The 23184-nt window shown below is 39.5% G+C and overlaps 1 protein-coding gene and 1 long non-coding RNA gene across 2 annotated transcripts; both read left to right on the top strand.

The window, feature by feature from the left end:
• Positions 1-416: 416 nt before the first annotated feature.
• On the top strand, positions 417-7164 carry LOC132120932 (mucin-2-like). The gene is made up of 4 exons (XM_059530152.1): positions 417-1441; positions 1472-3068; positions 6733-6960; positions 7129-7164. The coding sequence occupies exons 1-4, from the start codon at positions 417-419 to the stop codon at positions 7162-7164; spliced, it is 2886 nt and encodes a 961-aa protein (XP_059386135.1).
• Positions 7165-7178: 14 nt separating this feature from the next.
• LOC132120969 (uncharacterized) lies at positions 7179-11112 on the top strand. Its single transcript, XR_009426192.1, has 4 exons — positions 7179-7788; positions 9801-9930; positions 10321-10415; positions 11083-11112. It is a non-coding gene; the product is annotated as an uncharacterized LOC132120969 (long non-coding RNA).
• Positions 11113-23184: the final 12072 nt, after the last annotated feature.

The raw sequence follows: 23184 nt of genomic DNA, 5'->3' as shown, positions 1-23184 counted from the left end.
CTACTACCATGAGCACAACTTTTGCAGAAACTACTAACCTGGGCAAAACCTCTGCAGAAACTACCCTGGGCACAACTTCTGTTAAATCTACCACTCTTGGTACCACTTCTGCAGAATCTTCTATGCTTGGCACTCATTTTGTAGAAACTAGTACCATAGACAGCACTTATGTACAAACTACTACCCTGGGAACATCTTCTGCAGGTCCCACTTCTGCAGAAACTAGTACCTTTGGAACAACTTATGTAGACACTAGTACCCTGGAATCCACTTCTACAGGATCCACTTCTGCTGAAACTACTATGCTTGGCACCACTTCTGTACAAACTACTACCCTGGGAACAACCGCTGGTCTCACTTCTGCAGAAACTACTACCTTTGGCACCACTTCTGTAGAAACTACTTTCCTGGAAACCATGGCTGCAGGAAACACTTCTGCAGAAACTAGCCTGGGCACAACTTCTGTTAAATCTACCACTCTGGGCACCACTTCTGCAAAATCTACTACCCTTGGCAGAACTTCTCCAGAAACTATTTACCTTGGCACCACTTCAGCAGAAACTACTACCCTTGAAATGACTTCTGTAGAATCTACTACTCTGGACACCACTTCTACAAGACCCACGTCTGCAGGAATTACTAGTCTTGGCACCACTTCTGTAGAAACTACTACCATGAGCACAACTTTTGCAGATACTACTAACCTGGGCAAAACCTCTGCAGAAACTACCCTGCGCACAACTTCTGTTAAATCTACCACTCTTGGTACCACTTCTGCAGAATCTTCTATGCTTGGCACTCATTTTGTAGAAACTAGTACCATAGACAGCACTTATGTACAAACTACTACCCTGGGAACATCTTCTGCAGGTCCCACTTCTGCACAAACGAGTACCTTTGGAACAACTTATGTAGACACTAGTACCCTGGAATCCACTTCTACAGGATCCACTTCTGCTGAAACTACTATGCTTGGCACCACTTCTGTACAAACTACTACCCTGGGAACAACCGCTGGTCCCACTTCTGCAGAAACTACTACCTTTGGCACCACTTCTGTAGAAACTACTTTCCTGGAAACCATGGCTGCAGGAAACACTTCTGCAGAAACTAGCCTGGGCACAACTTCTGTTAAATCTAACACTCTGGGCACCACTTCTGCAAAATCTACTACTCTTGGCAGAACTTCTCCAGAAACTATTTACCTTGGCACCACTTCTGTAGAAACTACTACCCTAGGCACATCTTCTGCAGGACCCACGTCTGCAGAAACAACTAGCCTTGACACCACTTTTGTAGAAACTACTACCCTTGCCTCTACTACATTGGAATCTACAACTCCGGGCACCACTTCTGTTAAATCTACCACTCTTGAAACCACCTCTACAGGACACACTTCTGCAGAAACAACTAGCCTTGACACCACTTCTGTAGAATCTACTACCGTTGCCACCACTTCTGTTGAGTCTACCAGTCTGGGCACCACTTCTGCAGAAACTACTCTCCTGAAAACCACATCTACAGGACCCACTTATGCAAAATCTACTACCATTTACACTACTTCTATAGAAGCTACTACCCTGGAAACCACTTCTGCAAGACCCAATTCTGCAGAAACTATTACCCTGGAATACATTTCTGCAGAAAATACTACATTTGAAACCATTTTTGCAGGACCCACTTCTGCAGAATCTACTACCCTGGAAACCACTTCTGTTGAGTCTACCACTCTGGGTACCACTTCTGCAGAAACCACTTCTTTAGGTTCCAGTTCTGTAGAAACTACCTTGCTCGCCACTTCTGCAGAAACTTCTACCCTTGGCACTACATCTGCAAACACTAGTACACTTGGCACCACTTCTGTAGAAACTACTACCCTGGGAACAAATTCTGCAGAAACTACTACCCTTGACACTACTTCTGTAGAATCTACAACTCTGGACAGCACTTCTGCTATTAGTACCTTTGGAACCTTTTCTGTGCAGACTACTACCCTGCTTACCACTTCTGTGGAAACATCTACCCTTAACACCACTTCTGTTGAATTTTCCACTCTGGGTAGCACTTCTCCAGAGACTACTACCTTTGAAATCACTTCTGCAATACCCACTTCTGCAGAAAGTACTACCCTGGGCAAAATTTCTGCAGAAACTACTGTTCTTGAAACCACTTCTGTAGGTCCCATTTCTGCAGAAACTTCTGCCCTTGGCACTACATCTGGAAAAACTAGTATCCTTGGCACCACTTCTGTAGAAACTAATACCTTGGGCACAATTTCTGCAGAAACTACTACCTTTGTAAGTACTTCTATAGAAATGACTAAACTGGAAACCATTTCTGCATCTTCCACTTCTGCAGAAATTAGTACCCTTGGCATTACTACTGTAGAATCAACAACTCTGGGCACCACTTCTGTAGAAACTACTATCCCGGGCACTACTTCTGTAGAAACTACTACCCTTGAAACTGCTACTGCAGGACCTACTTCTGCAGATGCTACCATGGGCACAACTTCTGCAAAAACTACAGCCCTTGGCACCACTTCTGTAGAAACTACTACCCTTGAAACTGCTACTGCAGGACCTACTTCTGCAGATGCTACCATGGGCACAACTTTTGCAAAAACTACAGCCCTTGGCACCACTTCTGTAGAAACTACTACCCTAGGCACAATTTCTGCAGAAACCGATACCCATGAAACCATTTCTATCAAAACTACTACCCTGGACACAGCTTCTCCAGAAACTACTACTCTTGGCACCTTTTCTGTAGAAACAACCATGCTGGCCACCACTTTTGCAGAAACCACTACCCATGGCACCCCTTCTGTAGAAACTACTACCTTTGGCCCCAGTTCTGCAGAAAGTAGTACCCATGGAACCATCTCTGATGAAACTGCTACTCTGGGCACTACTTCTGCAGGAACAATTTCAGAAGACACCATTATTCTTGGAGCCACTTCTGATGAAACTACTACCCTGGACACAACTTCTGCAGGACCCACTTCTGCCGAAACTACTACCCTGGGCACAACTACCTCAGAAACTACTACTCTTGGCATCACTTCTGTAGAATATATTACCCTGGAAGGCACCGCAGAAGCTTCTAACCATGGCACAACTTCTGTTGAAACTATTACCCTTAGCAACCCTTCTGCAGAAACGACTACAATTGAAACCACTTCTGAAGGACTCACTTCTGCAGAAACTAGTACTTTTGGCACCACAACTGCAGAGAATACTACCCTTGCCACCACATCTGCAGAAAGTATTACCCTTTACACTGCTTCTGCAGAAAGTACTATCCTTGGCACCACTTCTGTAGAAACCAATATCTTGGGCACATTTGTAGAATCTTCTACTCTGTACACCACTTCTACAGAAATTACCACCCTTGACAGTACTTCCCTGAAACCCACATCTGTAGGATCCACTTCTGCAGAAGCTAGTACAATTGGCACGGATTCTGTAGAAACTACTACCTTGGACACAACTACCTCAGAAACTACTACCTTTGGCACCACGTCTGTAGACATTACTACCCTCGCCACCACTTCTGCAGAAATAACTACCCCCGCCACCACTTCTGTAGAAATAACTACGCTCGCCACCACTGTAGAAAATACTACCCTAAAAATTACTTCTGTAGAATCTTCAACTCTGGAAATTACTTCTGCAACTAGAACCCTTGCCACCACTTCTGAAGAATCTACAACTCTGGAAACCACTTCTGTAGAATCTACCAGTCTGGGTACCATTTCTGCAGGAATTCCTACACTGGTTACAACTTCTGTAGCAACTACTATCTTTGGCACAACTTCTGCAGAAGCTAGTACCCTTCGCACCACTTCTGCAGAAACCACTACCTTGGACATAACTTCTGCAGAAAGTACTACCCTTGGCACCATTTCTGTTGAAACGACTTCCCTTGAAACCACTTCTGCAGGACTCACTTCTACAGAAACTAGTACCCTTGGCACCACTTCTTTAGAAACTACTAACATGGGCATAACTGCAGAAACTAGTACCCTTGGCACCACTTCTGTAGAAACTACTACTCTAAGGGCCACTTTTACAGGACCCATTTCTCCTGAAAGTACTACCCTTGGCACCACTTCTGTTGAATCCACTACCCTTGGTACCACTTTCGCAGAAACTAGTACCCTTGGTACCACTTCTGTAGAAACTACTAACATTGGCATAAGCACTGCAGAAACTAGTACCCTTGGCACCACTTCTGTAGAAACTTCTACCCTGTGGACCACTTTTGCAGGACCAATTTCTCCAGAAAGTACTACCCTTGGCACCAGTTCTGTTGACTCTACTACCCTTGCTACCACTTCTGCAGAGACTAGTACCCTTGGTACCACCTATGTAGAAACTACTAACGTGGGCACAACCACTGCAGAAACTAGTACCCTTGGCACCACTTCTGTAGAAACTACTACCCTGGGGACCACTTTTGCAGGACCCATTTCTCCTGAACGTACCACCCTTGGCACCAGTTCTGTTGAATCTACTACCATTGGTATCACTTCAGAAACTAGTACCCTTGGTACAACTTCTGTAGAAACTACTAACCTGAGCACAACTTCTGTTGAAAGTGCTACCCTTGACGCCATTTCTGTTGAATCTACTAACCTTGAAATCACATATGCAGGACCCAGTACTGCAGAATCTAGTACCCTTAGCACCACTTCTGTAGAAACTACTACCCTGGGCACAAGTTCTGCTGAAACTACTACCCTTGGCACCATTTTTGTAGTAGCTGCTTCCCTTGAAACCTCTTCTGCAGAAACTACCCTGGGCATAACTTCTGTCGAATCTACCTCTCTGGGCACCCCTTCTGTAGAACCTATTACTCTTGGCACCACTTCTGTAGAAACTACTACCCTAGGCAAAACTTCTGTAGGACTCATGCCTGTAGAAAGTACCTCCCTTGGCACAACTTATTTAGAAGCGAATACCTTTGGAAGCACTTCTGTAGAAATTACTACCCTTAAAACCATTTCTGCAGGGCCCACTACTGCAGAAACGACTACTCCTCGCACCACTTATGTAGAACCTACTGCTCTGGAAACAATTTCTGCAGGACCAACTTCTGCAGAAACTAGTTCCCTTGGCACAGCTTCTGCAGAAACTACTACCCTGGGCCCAACTTCTGCAGAATCTAGTTCCCTTGGCACCACTTCTGTAGAATCTACAACTCTGGGCACCACTCCTGCGGAAACTTCTACCTTTGGTACAACTTCTGCAGAAATGACTACCTTAACCACAGCTTCTGTAGAAACTAGTACTCTGGAAACCACTTCTGCAGGACCCACTGCTACAGAAACTACTGCGCTTGGCATTACTTCTGTAGAATTTACTGTCCTGGCAACCACTTCTGCAGGACCCACTTCTGCAGAATCCATTACCCTTGGCACCACTTATGTAGAAACTAGTAACCTTGAAACCATTTTAGCAGAAACCACAACCTCAATTGTAACTACACCTGGCATAACATCTGCTGTTGAAAGCACAATGTCTCAAACTACCCTTGGCACTGATTCTGTTGAAACGACACCTTCAGTTAGTTCAACGGAAGTAGTATTGGAAACATCCAAATTTGAAATGAGAACTGCCGAAACAACAAACTCTGCATCTACACCTGGAATAACCTATATTGTTAATAGCACAATGTCTCTAACTGCCACTTGGCACCACTATTGCAGAAACCACTATCATTTGCACCGCTTGTGTGAAAAAAGCAACTATGACAGATACAGATTCCTTAGAATGTACCATCACTTGTACACAAACTACCCTGTAGAAACTACTTCTGAAGAAACTACTACTCTTGGCACAACTCCTGCAGAAAATACTACTCTGGGCACCACGTCTCAAACTGCCACTTGGCACCACTACTGCAGAAACCACTATCATTTGCACCACTTGTGTGAAAAAAGCAACTATGACAGATACCAATTTCTTAGAATGTACCATCACTTGTACACACACTATCCTGGCAGAACTCCTGCAATAACCACTACCCTTGGCGCAACTCCTGCAGAAACTACTACTCCGGGCACCACGTCTCAAACTGCCACTTGGCACCACTACTGCAGAAACCACTATCATTTGCACCACTTGTGTGAAAAAAGCAACTATGACCGATACCGATTCCTTAGAATGTACCACCACTTGTACACAAACTACCCTGCAGAAACTACTACCCTTGGCACAATTCCTGTAGAAACTACTACCATTGGCACAACTCCTGCAGAAACTACTACTCCGGGCACCATTTCTCAAACTGCCACTTTGCAAAACTACTGCAGAAACCACTATCATTTGCACCACTTGTGTGAAAAAAGCAACTATGACCGATACCGATTCCTTAGAATGTACCACCACTTGTACACACACTATCCTGGCACAACTCCTGCAATAAGTACTATCCTTGGCACAACTCCTGCAGAAACTACTACCCTCAGCACAACTCCTGCAGAAACTACTACCCTTAACGTAATTCCTGCTGAAACTACTACTCTGGGCACCATGTCTCAAACTGCCACTTGGCACCACTACTGCAGAAACCACTATCATTGGCACAACTTGTGTGATAAAGTCAACTATGATAGATACCGATTCCTTAGAATGTACCACCACTTGTACACAAACTACCCTGCAGAAACTACTACCCTTGGCACAATTCCTGCAGAAACTACCACCATTGGCATAACTCCTGCAGAAACTACTACCATTGGCACAACTCCTGCAGAAACTACTACTCTTGGCACAATGTCTCACACTGCCACTTGGCACCACTACTGCAGAAACCACTATCATTGGCACCACTTGTGTGATAAAAACAACTATGATAGATACAGATTCCTTAGGATGTACCACCACTTGTACACAAACTACCCTGCAGAAACTACTACCCTTGGCACAATTCCTGCAGAAACTACTACCCTTGGTACAACTCCTGCAGAAACTACTACTCCGGGCACCATGTCTCAAACTGCCAATTTGCAAAACTACTGCAGAAACCACTATCATTTGCACCACTTGTGTGATAAAAACCGCTATAACCGATACCAATTCCTTAGAATGTACCACCACTTGTACATAAACTACCCTGCAGAAACTACTACTACTTCTGAAGAAACTACTACCCTAAGCACAACTCCTGCAGAAACTACTATGGGCACCACATCTCAAACTGCCACTTGGCTCCACCATTGCAGAAAGTATTATCACTGGCACCACTTGTGTGATAAAAACAACTATGACAGATACCAATTCCTTAGAATGTACCACCACTTGTACACACAATACCCTGTAGAAACTACTACCTTGGGAACCACTTCAGTTGAAACACCTACTCTGAGTACCACTTCTACGTAAACTATTTACTACCCGATTCCTTAATGTACTAACACTTGTACACACTAGTAACCTTGCCACCCCTTTGCAGATAGTCCTATACTTGTCATCACTGTAGAAACATCAGAATTAATTCAAATGTAATAGTATTATAAGCATCCACACATGTAACGACAACTTCTGGAAAAATCTTTGCTACATCTATGTCTGGCATGTTGTCTGCTTTTGAATCCATAGTGGCTGAAAAATAACACTTCTGCAGAAAGTACTACCCTTGGCACACTTTTTGTGGAAAGTACCATTCTGGCCACCACTTCGGGGGAAAGAACTACCTTTGACTCCACTTCTCTAGAAACTACTACCCTAGGCACCACCTTGACTGAAACACTGTTGTTCTGAAACTCTGCAAAATTCTGCAGTAAGTACTGTACCACATGTGACTCAGATCTGTTTTTCTCATGTCAGTGTGAACAACACATCACATGGAATCTGGGCCCGTATTCATAAAGAATCTTAATGCAAAAAGCAGCTCCTAGTGACAAAATTCTAAGAAAATTCTTAGAAATGTGGGCATTTACTCTTAAAATTTAAAGAAAAAATCCAAGTAAAGAAAAAAGAAATTCAAAAAAGCATCTTAACCCTTAAAAGAGGTCTTAAGGTCAAACTTGTTAGGAGCACAGATGAGGACTTTTAAGAGGCTTAAGAGGCTCTTTAGCAGAGGAATCAAAAATGGCAGAAAGACAAAGAGGCAGAAGAAATGTGTTGCAGACAATGGATGACAGTGAGTTAATAAGACGCTATAGATTAGATCGTGCAGGGATCATGTTTGTGACTGATCTTATTAGAGACTTGCTAACATCTCCGACACAGCGCAGAAATGCCATAGCGCCAGAAATGAAAGTAATCACTACATTACGATATTTGGCAACTGGGAAAATGCGACAATGCAATAGTGATGATTTGGGTCTGTCACAACCTTCTGTAAGCAGAGTGATCACACAAACAATTACAGCACTTTCAGAACATCTTATTGTGTCGCAGTTCATTTCGTTTCCACTGGACATTCCCACCTTGCAGGCTCAAAAAACTGCATTTATGAATATAGCAGGCTTATAGGTGCGCACAAGCAGGGGGAATGAACCATTAATAGTTTGTGCTATACGCTCCCATGTCTGCTTCTTGTCCCTTGCTGTGACGCCCTGCCCGATTTTTCCTTTAAGAATGGCCTTGTGTTCATCCACTAACTGGGCTAACAGTAAACACTGTTCCTCTGTCCAGTTTGGCTTTCTTGCCCTTCTTGGTTTTGATTACATGTTTGATACAGTAAAACCAACATTCAAACCGCCACTTAAATAGGACAGCAATCACTGTAATTGGAAAGAGTGGAACAATTTTTATCATTCTAAGCCAATAAAATGCCTTATAGGAAATTAAAAGCATGGTAAATAAAGTATTTACATACCAACATATAATGTGCCTGTGTGTGTGAGAGAGAGAGAACGGTCAAATAGGAAAAATTACGCATGTAAATTCAAAGGGAGAATTAGAGTAGACCCTATACTTAAAATCACTTTTTTTTTTTTTCTTTTTTTTTTTTTCCTTCTTGAACAAACAACCAATCACAGTCTTCAAAAGATTGTGTCATACATAGCAACGGGGTCAACCCCGCCTCCTCACTAAGATGAAAGTTTTTGTCTTTTCCTTACTCGGTTGCTCTCAGATCGGTCCCGAATCGCTCTTAACCAAAGACTCCTACGTAAAAGTTTTTCAACTAAATTAAGAATTTTCTGAGAGGATTCTTAGAATCTTTATGAATACGGGCCCAGATCTTTTTAATTCTGATTTGTGCCACTTCCATATGTGGTACTAAATCCGATACAGGTCAGATGTTATGCATTGTGACCACAGTATGAATGGTCATGTTGGTCCACAATGATCAACATTTGTCATGATTCTGTGCTCATGGGAGTCCCTTCAAAGATTTTAGCTACCAAATTTTATCAAGACCGTGAAAAGTTGTCAGTGGATTTACAGTGTGTCAGAACACCAGCTACAGCACCTGCAGAGTACAAGTGGAACTGCTAGCAGTTAATTATGTTTTACAACAGTTCACACATTTAATATTTAATCAATCTTTTTCTCTATCACTATATGTGTGTGTGTGTGTGTGTGTGTGTGTGTGTGTGTGTGTGTGTGTGTGCGTGTGTGTGTGTACATACATACAAGTTCTGGACAACGATTCAAATTTTAATCACAATTAATAGCATGATTTTCTGTGATTTAATTTCATTATGCACAACATTCAATAATGAATTCAAAAGTACTGTATTATATTTAACAGTACTGCTATATGAGCAAAAGCTATAAAACCAAAGCTATTTGCCACTTCCAGTGCATTTAACATTTATATAAAAAAAATGTTTGTTGCAGATAAACAAGTTATGCTCAGAGTCCAGAGCCTTGATCAAAACAGTATAACAATCACCTTCTGAGAAGAGACCTGCACGATCGCAGGACCCAACGCAACAGAGTGCGGCACGGGACAACACTTGATGGGCAGGTAGAGACTTTTGTCAGATTACAAACAAACTTTACGTGTGTTGTTAGCAGATTAGCTGCAACTAATTAGAATGGTCTCTGCTTGTTTGTAACCTTACGCAAGTACTCACTGCTCTTGTTAGATTGCGTCGGTCATTATGGAAATGAGATGTGTGGGTGTCTTTTAATTTGCGCTTTGTCAGTATGTCACCACCTGAACTTTCCACTCCCATCATTGCTTTTTCTGAATTGCGCTCACTAATTTGTCTTTAGTAAATCTTGCCCTTAAAATTCTTAGGTTAACATAAGTGATGAAAAATGTCCACAAGAAAATTAGAGGAAAATTACAAGTTTTATTGCATCTGTCCATTTTCAGTGAAAATATATTGCTGCTTTTGTCTTGTTCCTTCAGGTGAATAATCTTCGTTGCGGTTTACTTTGTGGCAACAATGGAGGTTGCAGATTCAAAGATATATGGTGTATGAATGACCTGTATGACTATTTTAGGTAAGTCTTTCAGAAGCATATCAAATGTGCAGATTTTAATTTATTTTAAAAGCTTAATTTCACGTTGCTTACTAACAATTTACATTTGGCTAAGACTTCATTTAGTTTTGCTAGTATGGGATTTGTTTGCATTTTTTGCAGTCTACATTTACTAAACAGTTTTTCTGTTCCTAAAGGGATAGCTCCCTTTGTACAAAAGGACTAGGGGTGTGCACGGATAGTCGAACATTCGAATATTATTATATATTAAACTTAATTTAAATAAACAAATATTCGAATGTGATATTTGCGGAAAAAGCCCATCCCTAAAAAGGACATAAGAAATCCATCTGAACCAAATAACTTGGTCTTTTCTTCATAGCATATGTCTCTACAGAATAATTTATTTGCATATAAATATAGATTGACATACAGTAATACATAGAGCACATCAAATATCAAACATCAAATATGGTAAACAGAAGCTCAAATATGCTTGTGATGCACAATGAACAGGATGTTCATTCATCTGTTTCATTACAGATGTTAAGATGAAGGGCAATAAATCAGAATTTTCATTCAATCAGAGTTTAAATTTTTGGTGAACTAACCCAAATTAGTTGAATTCCTTTGACATTAAGTGTGTTCATCAACATAACTTTTAGTAAATTATGTTCATGTTTTGCAGTTGTATCTGTGGAACAAGCATACCATTTATCATCCCACTTCTAACAAGATAAACAAGATGAGCAGATTGTGGGCAATGAGATGAGGACAAGGTCTTGTGGTATTCCCTGAAGACTGCTACACTTTTACAGATACTGATCTCTGCGCAACCTGCTTAATAAAATAGGAATTTAAATGTAAATTACTAATATTTAAGGATCTGATGAGGTTTTTTGACATTATATATTAAAATGTAATTGCTGCAATTGATTTTTGAAAATATTTTATGGTTTGTGTAATGTAAATGTCACTGTTAAATGAATAAAAGGATTTCACTGAAATGATCATGAAACATTTATTAGGTACTATATACTTTAAAGCAATCTAAAACTAAACTTCTACCATTGAAATCAGGCAAACTGCCTGCACTGTAAGCAGTGAGATTTTGGTGTTTGCTCTTTTGACAGCTTTAAGGTTGGGCTTTATCACGTGCACTGGAACACTTATTTGTAGCATAAATTGGGTATTATAAATGGGCTGTAGCAAGATTTGGTGTAAAAGTTCAATGTTTTGCTAGCAAGAAAGGTTCTTTCTGTCATTAATTTAAACACTTCAGTTCATTGATGTGTAATTGTGTTTGTCATAAGGTGTGCTTTCAACAAAAACTTAATCATTTACTATTTTTAATGAGGATATCTCAAGCTGTTGACGGCATTATCAAGTTCATGAAACAAATGGAAAAGACAATTCTTGCATAGGAGTTGGGACACCAAGTAGCAACGTGTCAAACATCTTTCAAACATGAGCAGCATTTAAAAACATCTTGTCCAACAAGTCAACATTTAATGTTTTTACTCCAAATTCACTTCATAACATTCGAGTGTATAAAATAAAACGCTTCTGCAAGATGTGGCTTCTTAAAATAATGTGCACACACTTTCATAGTATTCTATACATAAATGATAAAGGCTATGTTGATTAACACTGCATTATAAATATACTTTATTATAATGAACATTTATAAGAACTCTGCAGCCTTAGTCTTAACAGAACATGAACAGTTTGGACAGAAATAGGATTTGGAGCAATAGGATCACAGCAGCCTAATACAGGAAACCTGCAGCTGTCAAACAACAAAAGAAATAGAAAATCACACACCGCTCTTGACTGAACCCTTGTAGCTTTATTATGAATCAAAGTATATTAATTCATGTGAAGACTATGCAGTGTTTTAGTTTTACATTTGATTATTCTGCTTCTATATTGTTCAATATTAGTTAAATATCTAATGCAAGCCTTTCATTTGTTTCTTTGTTTTGTGATTTATGTAATGCTAAAACACTGCCGATCACTTTCAGAAGTTGTAGTCATGTTTGCTTTTCCAAGAAAGAATTTGAAATATGCATTGGTTATATAATTTTTAATTTTTATTAAATATATTTTAAAATAGTTTCACACACAAAAGCAATATCGTATAGTGTATCCAATATCGCATTTTCTTCAATATCGCACCGCACATTTATCCACTCATTTTCTAGTTGGCTTTTCGGATCTGTATTTTTAATTTACAGTCAACTTTTTACAGCTTTGCATGCATATCAGCACTGTGTAACGTGATTATGAATGTTGCATTTTCCTGGTGACGAAGGTGTCCATAATGATTAAATATTTCAGGCCAGAGCACCATGGTGCAAGGACCCTCTTGGAAATTCCTTTCATTAGAAACCGAGCACTGCGGTCTGCCATGGAAATGGAAGTTGTTACTCATCCATATAATATGCCCCAAACTTCACACGTTTAATAAAATTCCTGGACTAAACTCATCTAATCTAAAGGCCTCTATTCTGTTATAATCATAGGGCCCCCTGCTGGCAACGGAAAATGACTTTACAATAACTTAAACATGCATTGTCCGATCCGATCTGCCCCAACCTTCATGTTTGGTAAGAGTCCTTGCCTGAAAACATGCATGCCAATATTGAGTAGTAATTTTTAGTGCCACCTGCTGGCAAACAGAAGAAATTTCGTCAGGAGCTTCCTGTACAGAAAGTACAAACATAGTGCAGACACATATAATTAAGGAAATAAAACTAATAATAAATAGTAAGAATAAATACATTCAGTCCATCAGATGTTTTTGTTTTGTGCACTTGCTTCATATTGCATATATTTTTTGTTTGTTTGCTCAAGGTTAGTTTGGCCAGTAACAGAGCAAAATAAACATTTAATGTAAGTTAAATAAATAAATTGGGAATCGGCTCGTTTAATTGTAAAATAAAATCCTGATCAGTGCATCCTTAACTGGAATAATTAGGCCTACCTGAAAAAGCATGGCTAATTTGTTTTATCTTTGAACTTTTGTACCCAGAGCCCTCGCTCGTGGGGTGAAAGGTGGTGACGGTTATAGGGGCCCCCGGCTGAGGGACGAACAAAAAGATGTGAAAGAGCCCAATTGAGTACCGCGGTGTTCAGGGCTCACGCAGAGAAAGGCGTCTCAATGCTTGAACACAGAATTTGCTTCTTTTTTGCTTTAGTGCCGACAAATACATACAAAATATCAAAATACCCACCTTGGAAAGAAAAAACTTGCTCGAAAAAACTGAGTTGTTTCTTAAGTGCAAGTCAACAGTTGAGGGAAAAAAATATATTTTGGATGCGTTCATAGTCTCTTAAAGTGCCCGTGACTAATTTAGCTACTAGCTGTAATGTTAATCCAAGAAAATGAAAGAAAATCACTCACTGCTCTTGACTGAATTACTTTGTAGTTTTAATAAGAATTTATGCACAGTCAAACCAAAAATTGAGACGCCAGATATAATTTATATATATATAAGTGAGTAGGCTATAGCAAAATTAAGCGAACTGTAACATATTATACCTAAAGAATCTTCATACAGTGAACTACTAGTGAAATTGATAATGTTATGCATATATAAAATTGGGACCAAAAATTATACCTTAAAAACAGCACCTTATAAAACACCATGTATTGCTTGTGTGTTTTTTTTCTTAATTGCTAATGCAACCTCACTCCACAGTCTGAACAAAATGAAGCATTGCTTGGTAATTGGTCAAAGTATTGATAGTTGTGTAAATATTGTCATAAAAACAGTTGTCTGTAGTTTTGGTTGATTGTAATGCATTAAATACATTTCTATCAAAGTTATGACATTATCAAGACAAATTTGTTCTGACACAGTTTAACTCTAAGTTCTTGTCATATTTTATAACCATTTTAGAAGCAATAGCAAATAAAACTGTAATGTGAGAAATGTTGAAGGTGTCTGAATAAATTTTGGTTTGATTGTATGTTTCATTTTACATTGAAGACTATCCAGTGCTATTTTACATTTAATTATTCGGTTTCTGTACCTGGACACCTACTTGACCAAACTTGTAAAAAACTTAAACATTGTTTAAATGGCACAAATAAATAAAACTGAACGAACATACAAATTAAACAATTTCAAACAGGGCCCACTGTAACAACCTTCACTGGCAAACCCCAGCTACGGCCCTGATTGTACCTATTTGTGCAAAATGGTTATTTATTACAATACAATGTTACGGTCAACAATGAAAACAGTAAGTCTTATTGATTGATTGATTGTGGCAAGTCCTGTGAACATTTTGCCAGGGCAAGTAAAAAATGTAAACCACTGGTCTGAACGATGCCCAATTGGCACTAAGGGGCCTAAAGTGTGCCAAGAAAACATCCCCCACACCATTACACCACCACCACCAGACTGCACAGTGGTAACAAGGCATGATGGTTCCATGTTCTCATTCTGTTTGCGCCAAATTCTGACTCTGCCATCTGAATATCTCAACAGAAATCGAGACTCATCAGACCAGGCAACATTTTTCCAGTCTTCAACTGTACAATTTTGGTGAGCTCGTGCAAATTGTAGCCTCTTTTTCCTATTTGTAGTGGAGATGAGTGGTACCCGGTGGGGTCTTCTGCTGTTGTAGCTCATCCGCCTCAAGGTTGTGTGTTGCGGCTTCACAAATGCTTTGCTGCATACCTCAGTTGTAACGTGTGGTTATTTCAGTCAAAGTTGCTCTTCTATCATCTTGAATCAGTCGGCCCATTCGCCTCTGACCTCTAGCATCAACAAGGCATAGATTCACATATTTAGAAACAAGTGTGAACCGTTTTGAATTTGTGTGTAAAAGTTTTCAAAATTTTTTAATTAATTATTTGTTTTAAAATTAATGCAAATTTGCAAAAATGAATTTGAAGAACATGACTTGCCATCTCCTCACTGGATGTGCCTTTAGAGAGAAATGCATCTCTCAAATTCTTACCTTTTACAAACAAAAATGAAGGTGTATTTTTAAGTTTCCACTGTTTGCTGCTGTAACTTGGGTGAACAAAGACCTGAATTTTGCAAACATAATGTTCTAAACATATTTCTAAATTAACTTAAAGAAACAAACAAAAAAACAAAAAATATATGTATGACCAGTTTGTCATTAAAAACCAAAACTGAACTATTTTCATAGCTGTATAATGGGGAAGAGAGAGGAAAAAAGGCTGCGTCATACTCAATGGGTAGGTACTTAATTTCAATAAGTACTTAACGAGTGCTAAAAGAGTACATACTGATCTATAATCTAGATAGATAGTGGTACGTACTCCACAGCCAAATCTCGTTGTCATGTTTACGTTATCATGTGACCTATCACGTTATAACAAGAGCAACAACTTCAAAGATATGACTGACTGACCGACCGACAGGTTTAATGTCTGTAAATATTTTGATGTTGGTTCAATTTGCTCCTTTTGTGGTCTTGTTGAAGAAACAGCTGCCCTTTTATTGTGATTGTAGTATACCCAATACATTTTAAGTTTTTATATTTTTAACTCTACTAAAATGACCCACCGTTAACTCTAAATGATTAAACCCCTGATAGCATCAGTAACTCAAAGACTACCTAGTATGGTTTTCCTCAGCGTTTGCAATATTTGTAATATCTGCACAAAGGAGACATGGATCAGCTGCTAGAAGATCTCGTCTTTGGAGAAAACTGTTGATTTTACACTTGAAAAATGTAAGTATTATCACTAAGAAATAAATTACCTCAGAAAACCTTTTTAGCCTACCCCAACAGTTATTAACAATAATCAGTTTCTATGTGGGGCTTTAAAGGGTCAGTTCATCTGAACACATAAATTCAGTCATTAATTACATGTCTGTTTTCTGAACACAAAAGATGATTTTGGTCAAGTTTCTCCTGCTGGTTTGTGTTCATACAGTGTCAGTCAATGGAGCCTGACTCTCAGATTCTTCATGACATTATTTGATGATGATTTTGAAGCTTCTGAAACTCAGGTTTTATTGACTGATGTTGTATGAACAGAAACCAGCAGAACAAACTTGAACAAAAACACATCCTCAATGTCTTTTGGTCTTTCTCTAGATGCTTTCGCTGGCTCTGGGGTCAATGAGGATGAAGACACCACAGCAACATTCGGTCCTGATGAGAAAACAAGGGCAGATGCAGTGATGGAGAGATTTACCCATGGCACAAACACAAAACAAAAGCAGTCATTTTAACAGCACAGTGTCATTTCATTTCTGTATTAGAAGTAACAATGATCTTACTTTATATTTTGGTTTCAGGTTTTCCTTTTTCCACAAATGCCGCCGTCACCTGCTCCACCACAAAAGATCTGCAGCAAATGAACAGCAATCAAGAATCAGAAAAGTGCTGTAATAACGCAGTTTGAAATGACAATAATGAAAATTAAACTACAACTTAAGATTTAAAAAATGTTTTATTGATGACTGTAGTGTCACTGAGAGCCTTTGATGGCAGCATTCCTTCATCAGTCTCTGCAGAAGATAAACACGTGTGTCTCATCTGACCCTGTAACGTCCAGACAAGAGTCAGTCTCCTCTGTCATTTATCTGTGATATATTTCATTTACATGTTGATATAACTCACTTTTTATCTAACACAACTTATTGTAAGGATGAAAGAAACTAAGATACTTTGATTTCCTGAGAAACGGACAATCCAAACATACACGGGCATCTTCGAGACACCCCACAGAGTGGAGCAGAAGACCTCCTTCACTTCTGGCCATTTGTTTCATTTTAAATCCCTATACCCATTCTTCCTTCTACTCAGTCTGCTCAAAATGATTACATGAAAATGTCAATGCAAGTGAACTAGCACTCGTGTCTAGTATCATTGGAAATGTCTCAGTGCAACTGGTACAATGGTCTCAATCTCACAAAAGTAGATTAGAAGATAATACAGATCCGAAGAGTCAAGAGATATCTTGATTACAGTGATGGGAGTTCCCTTTCCTAGGGTCCTCCATGTAAATTACCCCCTGTTCCCATTGAGTTGTAAAATCACCCAGGCCTGGGACCGGAGTTAATGCAAATTCCAATTGTTAGTTCCTGTCTCCATCTCGGGGGATGTTTGTCTTGGTCTGGGGTATTTAAAGGACTGCAGCAAAAGGATCAGGGCCTTCTGTAGCTGGAATGAGCCCATAGCATGAAGTGTGTCCACACACTTCATACTTTGTATTTTATTATCAGTCAGGTAAGGATTATGCCAATTACATAGCCAATTCATAGATATATCAATACAAGACATCAAATTCTCAAAGATGAATCTAAGAGTAAAAGATGCATACCTGACTTTTAGAAAATTATCAACAATACTAATGATCAATTGAAATCGATAACTTTTGTTTACTCTGTAGATTTGATAATTTACATTACTTTCATCTAAAGTGGTGTTGACAGTGAATTCTACATCATAGCACACATATCACTCATTCAGATGTCTGTTCATGTTCAATCAATCAACTTTTATTCAAGACACATAGGTCCATACATTGAGACAACAAAATACTGATTCATTATAAGCCACTTGAAGTTTTTTCATTTTCGACTCACTAAAATTACACCACAGGTGGGCAGTATACAGTGGAGTGCAGTAGGTTTTGTAGAGTGAGATGTTAACATCAAGTGTGCACGTGGAATATACGTGCCAGCATATTTGCCTGCCCATACAGTTTTCCACACTGACGCTGCACATCATCATCATCATCACAGAGGTCATCTCTTATCACATGTTCCAAATATTACATTTTCTTTACAACCTCTAGTGGTTCACCTGCCAATGAGAAAGAAGGATATACACCCTTCATATGCTCCTTGGTTCTGGCGATCAGTACCACACTCTTCATCAAGTAAAATTTTAAATCAATCATTTGCCCATTTTGAGAACATAACATTTGCCCATTTTGAGAACATATTCTAAGAAGTTGCTGCAGGCCAGCACTGGAGGGAGATCGTACCACCAAATCATCAGCATAAAGCATATGATTAATGAGACTATCCCCCACCAGGCAGCCAGTTCTACATCCCTTTAGCTCCCTAGATAAATTATCCATGTACAAATTGACTAGCAGCAGAGACAGAATTCTGCCCTGCCGCACTCCATTGGAGACATAGAAGGGTGTTGACAAACTCATCCCCCACCTGACTTGCATAGTTTGGTGAGAGTACCAGAACTGCAGTATCCTGATTAGGTAAGAAAGGACACCACGCTCATGTAGTTGACCAAACCGTTTCCCATGATTGATACGATCAAAAGCCTTTGACGCATCCAGGAAACACATAAAAACTGTGCTATTGCATGACCTATAGATCAGTTCCATGCTTGTTCTTAAAACCAAACTAATTATCCATTGACACTATGTATTCTGCAAGCCTATCCATAAGGATCGCCTCTAGTACCTTGGATAGTACACTTGCAAGTGAAATAGGTTTATAGTTATCTATACTGTAGTTAATTTAGCAGTCTTATTTTTAACTACAGGTACTAACAAGAGATAACATGGATAGAGAGATAACATGGATCCAGGAAGTATGCCATGCTTCAATAACCCAGAAAAGCATAGAGCAAGTAAAACTGAAATACTTTGACTAGCGTATTTCGGATGTTCTGCTGTTATTCTATCCCGCCCACAGGCTTTGTTCATTTTAAGTTTGTCAATAGCATAACATACTTCTTCCGGCCCATGACTACACCATCACTATAAGCTATCTCACATATGTTAAATACATCAATCTACACAGTTAAACATGTTCTCATAGTGTCTCCTCCATCGCTTTGCAATGTTTTCAGGTTCAGTAATACCATTAATACTAGAAGGCAGTGGCATCTTGCTGTTGTGAAACCACTTTCACCTCCTTCCAGAACTCATAAACTTTATTAGTTTGTAGCTTTCTCGCCATGGAGTTTGACCTCATAGTCTGCTCATTTCGTTTTATAAAACGCACAGCATATTTGAACCTAGCATTAGACCGTACCTTGTGCACACAGACTGGGCCATGCCTAGGTTTGCCTGCTAAGACCCATCTAAATGCATCTCTTGCCTCCATATGAACATCATGGACATATTCATTCCACCCTGGTCTTACAATATGTTGTTTCCCCACTTTACTTCTTAGTGGTTCACTTCCATCAACTAAACAGTTCACAATTCTATCATACATTGTAAATAGGTCATTTTTGTTACTTACATTCTTACATTTGCGATCCACACACATAATTGCATCAAAAGGGAACTCAATATGCCTCTAGTGCACATCAGTCAGTAACTTCTAATATTGCAGGTCGTCTTCTGTGAGCCTTGCCCAGTCCAGTATCTCACCTGGTTTCTGGCTGTCACTACAGACAAGCTTAGGTAGACCCTTAACATTTATGAACAGAGACAGGAATATGGTCTGCTGTGGCCAGACCATATAAGATCTCAGCCTCCTTTATACAATCATGTGCATCAGCTGTAGATATACAATGCTCCAACCAGGATATAGTATGCCAAGCTTCACTCACATGTGTATAGCTATCAGCTGGCAGTAATTCCTTGGTGGACAAAATAACCTTGTTATCTTTGCAAAATTGTGAATTAATATATGATATTCATATATCAGATCCTATGCATTCAGATCCCCCAAGACAAATATGGATGTATATTCACTTTCCCTTATGTAAGACTCAATAAAAGCAAGCTTATTCAAGTACTCATTTTCATTTTTGTGACATTCATATGGAGTGTATACTGTATATTTAAGATTATAAAAACATTCTTATTAATGCACTACCTTAATTCCTATGCACCAGTCCACATCTAACCTGATCACAGTGACTAATGGGTCAAATTTCTTGTGCCAGAATATGGCCACACCTCCTGGGATCCTGCCACGCAGAATTCTGGTATTTAGGTCTGTTGTGGATTCCCCTGCCCCATGGAAATCATTATGCACAGAGTTAAGTTTATCCAGATCTTGACTAGCTAAAAAAGTCTCTTGCAAATACACCACATCAGCATTCTCAAAGAACTTGTCAATAACAGTGGGTTGGGCTCTCGGTCCAGCATCCTGTCCAAGCTGCAGACCGCGGGAGTTATAAGACACAAATCTCATAGCAGTTTATCATTGTTTAACATGCATGGGACGCCCTTGACTCAGGCACACTCATCTCTACATCAAGTAGTGCTTTAATACCTGCCCCTATCGCAGGCCTAGGCTTGCGATTCTCATAGAAGCGCCTTACATAGGTCCCTTCTGGCCACAGCTGCGGTGCATACATCTCTGCTACTTTCTTGCATTCAGCTGTAACTCTGAAGGAACTATAGCGAATATACTCAGTGCCAATCTTCTGACAAGTCACATCTCTGGAATTGTTCTTTTAAATTTTTAACCAGATTCTCTGAGTCTAGGTCAGGAGCAAGCTTGTCACGAACACACTCAACTGCTTAGTTGTCACTGCATGTATGTTCTCCACTGCACCAGTTCCAACTTTTCCATAGGTCTTCTTCTCTCTGGGGGGATTCATACTAGTCTTGATCTGTACTGCAGCAGTAGATAGTTTTCCATAGTGTTGCTTGTGCTTGCCATGCTTTAATACATGGCTCCATGCTTAACATTGTTGACATCTTTCAGTTGTCATTTGTGAGCTACACAATGCTGCCCTGTGCCAGGACACAGTTCAAACAGGACCTTCTTGGATTTTTCAATCCACTCTGATCCAAAGTGATTTACAGCCATCAGGATAATATCCTCCTGAGGCACAATCTTCAGTTTGACAGAAAGAAAGCTTAACAGTTCATCTTCCACTATAGTTTTGCCATCGATAGTGGTGTAAATCTCCGGTGTAATCCTTTGTCTGATAACATGGCGTGCCTCTCTGTCATCGGCGGCCATCTTGAAATCCGATTTAGAAATGTCGATTTGCTCATCTGCAATTCACTTAGAACATTTTCCAGTCTCATATTAAATAGACATTTAATCATCTTTAAGGTGTATATGGCTTATGTAAATCCACTTTGGAGACGTACATGTGCTTACTGGAGCTCCGCTGTTCGCTATACATAATGAAACGTTTTCTGTTTTTACAGAAAAAAAATTCCTGTGAATTTACTGGCTAGTGTCTTTACACCTGAACAAATCAACAGTTTACAGTAGCTCAACAAATATGACTTTAACACACGGGAACCGTGTTTTGGTTCATAATACTCACATTTGTAAACACCCTCGTCACTGCTCCCCTTCACGTTCGATGATGACGTATCCTCTCGCGTGGCATCCTGGGATTGAAAAGTGTCCATCGATGAACACTGCAGAATCTGGGCTGAAGCAGTAGGACATCCGGGGATTTCTCACCTACTGTTTTATGAATACTGAGGTTTCGAACGTACATCTTTCATCACATACTCTTTTCCCTACTATATAGTAGGTGAGTAGGCATATTAGAATGCAAATTAAGTATACGTTTGTCTCACAAGATCTCACGAGAGATCGAGAATTAGTGCAATGTTCGCCTACTCTTTTATGAATACCAAGGATTCAAACATACTCATTCATTCGCCTATTGCTTTTTCCATATTATATAGTAGGGAAGTATGCCATTTCAGATGCAGCCACTGTATCCAGTTGGACTTGGGCAGAGAATTCACTTAAGCTGTTGGACAAGGGTCGGGCCCATGCAGGGCTCTATTTGTTTCCTCGTTTCAATTAAAAGTTCCCCCCAGTTCGGCGGGCCACCAAACCGCCCGGACCCATATGCACCTGCATGCCACACGTCAATTCACTTTCACTTTCAATAATAATACACAAACATCTGTTACACTTATTTTATTTAACAATAAGCTCAATAAATTGCATGTAGGCTAATGCCCAGAACACAATTCAAACACTGGCCTACCTAAGCATTGCTAATTTTAGGGAAAAAAAAGTATACAAACAAAATTTATGTCTTGCAGTAAGAAAATGAACAGTAAAAGAACTGGAATAATTCCGTACTTAGGATATATGCTACTTTTTGAGAAAATGTAACTTTCTATACATCTTAAGTGACTTAAAACAATAACAAAAAAAAAAAAAAAAAAAGTCTACCGTATTCTTTGTGCTTTCCGAGCGTTTTGTCTTGAGCATGGCATAGTGCTCTAAAAAATGTTTAAAAATTTAAATAAAAGACTTTGGGTTTTTTCCAAATTCCACTTTCATTTTTCAAAGAAAATATGTTCTGTTTGATTTGAGAATACCTTTTTATTTTGTTTTGTTGTTTTTGTCCTGCAGTGGGGCCCGCCACAGCTGGGGTGGGTGTCCCGTATGCCACTGACTATGACTGGATCCATATTATTTACCATTTTCTCACAATATCGCTGTAAATCCTATCTTCAATTATATGGGGCTGAACTACCTCCCTCTTGCATGTTACATAACTTAAGTGTCATCCGATTCTAGAAACTCTTAGAATGTGTCGTCACAGCATACACTGCATTATCCCGACATCTAGTGGTAAACTACGGTACTTCAACTGCGTCCAGTTGCACAGAATCCCGAGGAATGATATTTAAGTTGCATCGACCATTTCACTTGCTACATTCTGAAATTATCACGGTATTTACTGAAGATCAGATGTATGTGCATTTGATTCTAATTATACTTCTAATTATACTGAGAATCTGAAGTCTTTTTTTCCCCCTCAATAATATATTCATTAACCCGGGCATCCACACTCAAAACCTGCTTAACGAACAGGTGCTCAGGGAAGTGACCTCCGGATGTAAAGAAACGCCTGATGGACA

The sequence above is a fragment of the Carassius carassius genome, chromosome 39 (genome assembly GCF_963082965.1).
Source record: "Carassius carassius chromosome 39, fCarCar2.1, whole genome shotgun sequence".
Taxonomy (NCBI): Eukaryota; Metazoa; Chordata; class Actinopteri; order Cypriniformes; family Cyprinidae; genus Carassius; species Carassius carassius.
The sequence above is the reverse complement of the archived record's forward strand: the minus strand, read 5'-3'. Positions and strand labels throughout refer to the sequence as shown.

Bases quoted from the DNA above. Each gene is read 5' to 3' on its own strand.
- LOC132120932 (XM_059530152.1), top strand. From the start codon at position 417: ATGGCTGCAGGAAACACTTCTGCAGAAACTAGCCTGGGCACAACTTCT. The intron at 1,442-1,471 runs TACCGTTGCCAC...TGTTGAGTCTAC, and splicing joins ACCACTTCTGTAGAATCTAC to CAGTCTGGGCACCACTTCTG. The intron at 6,961-7,128 runs GTACAACTCCTG...ACTACCCTGCAG, and splicing joins TGCAGAAACTACTACCCTTG to AAACTACTACTACTTCTGAA.